At 35.0% G+C, this 2,432-nt stretch overlaps 1 protein-coding gene across 1 annotated transcript in view; it reads right to left on the bottom strand.

Annotated features, from left to right (window-relative positions):
* Positions 1 to 727: 727 nt before the first annotated feature.
* Positions 728 to 2,432, bottom strand: part of LOC105813309 (serine-rich coiled-coil domain-containing protein 2) — an 85,901-nt gene continuing 84,196 nt past the window's right edge. Inside the window, exon 2 of the mRNA XM_012647954.1 lies at positions 728 to 2,194. Coding sequence (XP_012503408.1) covers positions 728 to 2,155 — 1,428 coding nt within the window. The 5' untranslated portion in view covers positions 2,156 to 2,194. The remainder of the gene's footprint in view (positions 2,195 to 2,432) is intronic.

Here is a 2,432-nt window from a genome sequence, read left to right as displayed (position 1 = left end):
AACTTATGCAGTCACTTTTAGAAGATCCACAACCAATCAAGATTTTATATGTGCACCTCTAGGCTTGATCTAGTCCCTTGATTAAACCATGTACCTATATCCAATCCCTTCGATTTGTTCTTTTTTCTGGTATATGGGCACACAATACATTCTTTCCAGCATTCAGTGCCAGCATAACCAAATATAAAAGGAAATGTTTAACAGGCGCTATCACATTTTCTTCAATTAAAAAAATAAATAAATAAGCCTCCTCTGTAAGTATAACTATAAAAATGGCTAAACAAGGAAAACTTCCTAGGATAAAAATCCATTAGATCAGACATAAGTTGTATTATCTCATTTACCCTTTGGTACAGCTTTACTCTTAATATATAGTAATGAAATCCTACCCTAAGGGAAGAGAGGATTTGTTTAATGGTATGCCACTGGCTGGGGAAGTAATGGGGGAAAAATCATTTGGAAGCACTGCCTATACTAAAGTGGAACAGGCCTGCGTATGACAGCCAAAGAAGAGCAAAGGTAAGAACGGTTTTATTAAAGTTGTTTTACGTATGGTGAAAAATAGAATAGGAAGCAAAAGTCACAAAGAAGATAAATGCTACCCCACTCTAATTTACTCTATATTCATCCTTCTGTGAAATTGACAGTATCTTAGAATTTATCTGAAGATAATTCTGAATGTAAGTTCAGTTATATTTCTAGAAGAAAGGAAATAAACTTAAGGATATCAATATTTACCAGAGACACTTATATCTATCCATTCATCAGTTTTACTGAAGGATTTTTCATTTTCCTTGGAGGAATCAAATATATCCTGTGGAGGTACATTTTCATGTTTTTCTTCTTTGAGTGAAATTTCCTCTGGAGTTATTCTTGTTCTGTTGGAGTCTTCTATATCTATAAAATCATCACTAAAGTCTTCACTTAAATCATTCTTATCAGAAGATGACAAAGAAGACAAAGAAATGTCATCCACATCATCACTCAAGTATCTAATTTTAACATCTTGTTTTGTGGTCTGATCATTTTCTGTTCTATAACTTTCATTTTCAGTTAGTTCTTGGTCCTTATCAGTAGCTCTGTCCTTAGCCAAAACTGTAGCATCTTCCTCTATACATGTATCAGCAGGTGAGTTTTTATTTCCATCCACTGTGATAGTCCCAGAAAATGGAGGTCGGCTAGATTTCAGTAGAGAAGAATGAACCATCCTATAACCTAAAGTGGAAGTTACACCTGGGCCATTTGGTAAAGCCAACTTCTTTCCACCAGCAGCATAAGGCCTGTTAAATCCAAACCCCAAATGTTCATTCCCATTGAGTACTTCGGCCTGCCGGGAATTTCTTGTTAGCATACTTGACCGTAGAGGCACTCTAATGGATAGCTGTTGGTTCTGATAAGGCTTTGTAAGATCTACAGCTCTATTAAAGGAATGTGATCTGGTTATAGATGACGGTGGAAGGAATGAATTCTGAATGGAATGTGAAAAACTTTGTGACCTTACCATTTTTTCACAAGTCATAGATTTAATATTGTCTGGGGATTGTGCTAAGCTTTCTCCAGAACTGCTTCTGGTGGCACAGGAGTTTGCTCTGGGCCTTTGTATGCTACCAGCCGATCGGTTTCCATAAAATCCGTTCAACTGCGATTTTGGAGCACTAACTGAAGAATATGAAGTCCTTCCTAATAATGAGCCTTTAGTGAATTTACCCAAATTAGATGATGCAGAAAAAGACTTTTGGTTTAACTCCTCTGTCGATGACACAAACATAGTGGATGGCTTTGCTAACTTTGATGTGAGTAAAGAAACACTTTTCAAACCTCCCTTTATGCCATTTTTATCAAACATTCCTTGAGTAGGAGCATGTTTTTCAGGATCAATTAATTTATCATGTGAATTCTGAGTATTGCAGGGCTCTTCAGTACCTTGTGCACTATGTTGGTATTTATTTGCTTTTCTCCAATTAAACGAATGGGATGATGGACAATCAGAGCCATTATTTTTGATGTAACTTTTGACATTACTATTCTTAGAAGTTCCTAATAAATTAACAGGTGTCCCATTTGGCATTGGCTGCAATGTACTTCTTACAGATTTTGTTCCATACTTTGGCAACTTGGAACCCAAAAATGTCTTGATTTGTGTTTTTTCTTCCATGAGCTATAAGGTACATTTGTTCTTAAAATTTGACAGAATCTAAGGAGAAAAGAAAAAGTAGATTAAACATTCCTAAATAAGGATAATGCCATGAATTATTACATAATAGGTATATAAATACTTATATAATTACATGCAGAAAGGCCCAAAAGCTACTCATGATTTCTACAGAACTCTTGGTAAATACTGAATGCACTAATTAAATTAACAACTTCATGATGAAAGAAAATAAAGAACATTTTTATAAACAGTTGTATAAACTTGGGCTATGAATAAT

This window comes from Propithecus coquereli, unplaced genomic scaffold, assembly GCF_000956105.1.
Source record: "Propithecus coquereli isolate 6110/MARCELLA unplaced genomic scaffold, Pcoq_1.0 Scaffold109, whole genome shotgun sequence".
Classification (NCBI taxonomy): domain Eukaryota; kingdom Metazoa; phylum Chordata; class Mammalia; order Primates; family Indriidae; genus Propithecus; species Propithecus coquereli.
Note: the sequence above shows the minus strand (reverse complement) of the source record. Positions and strands in the feature narration are given on the sequence as shown.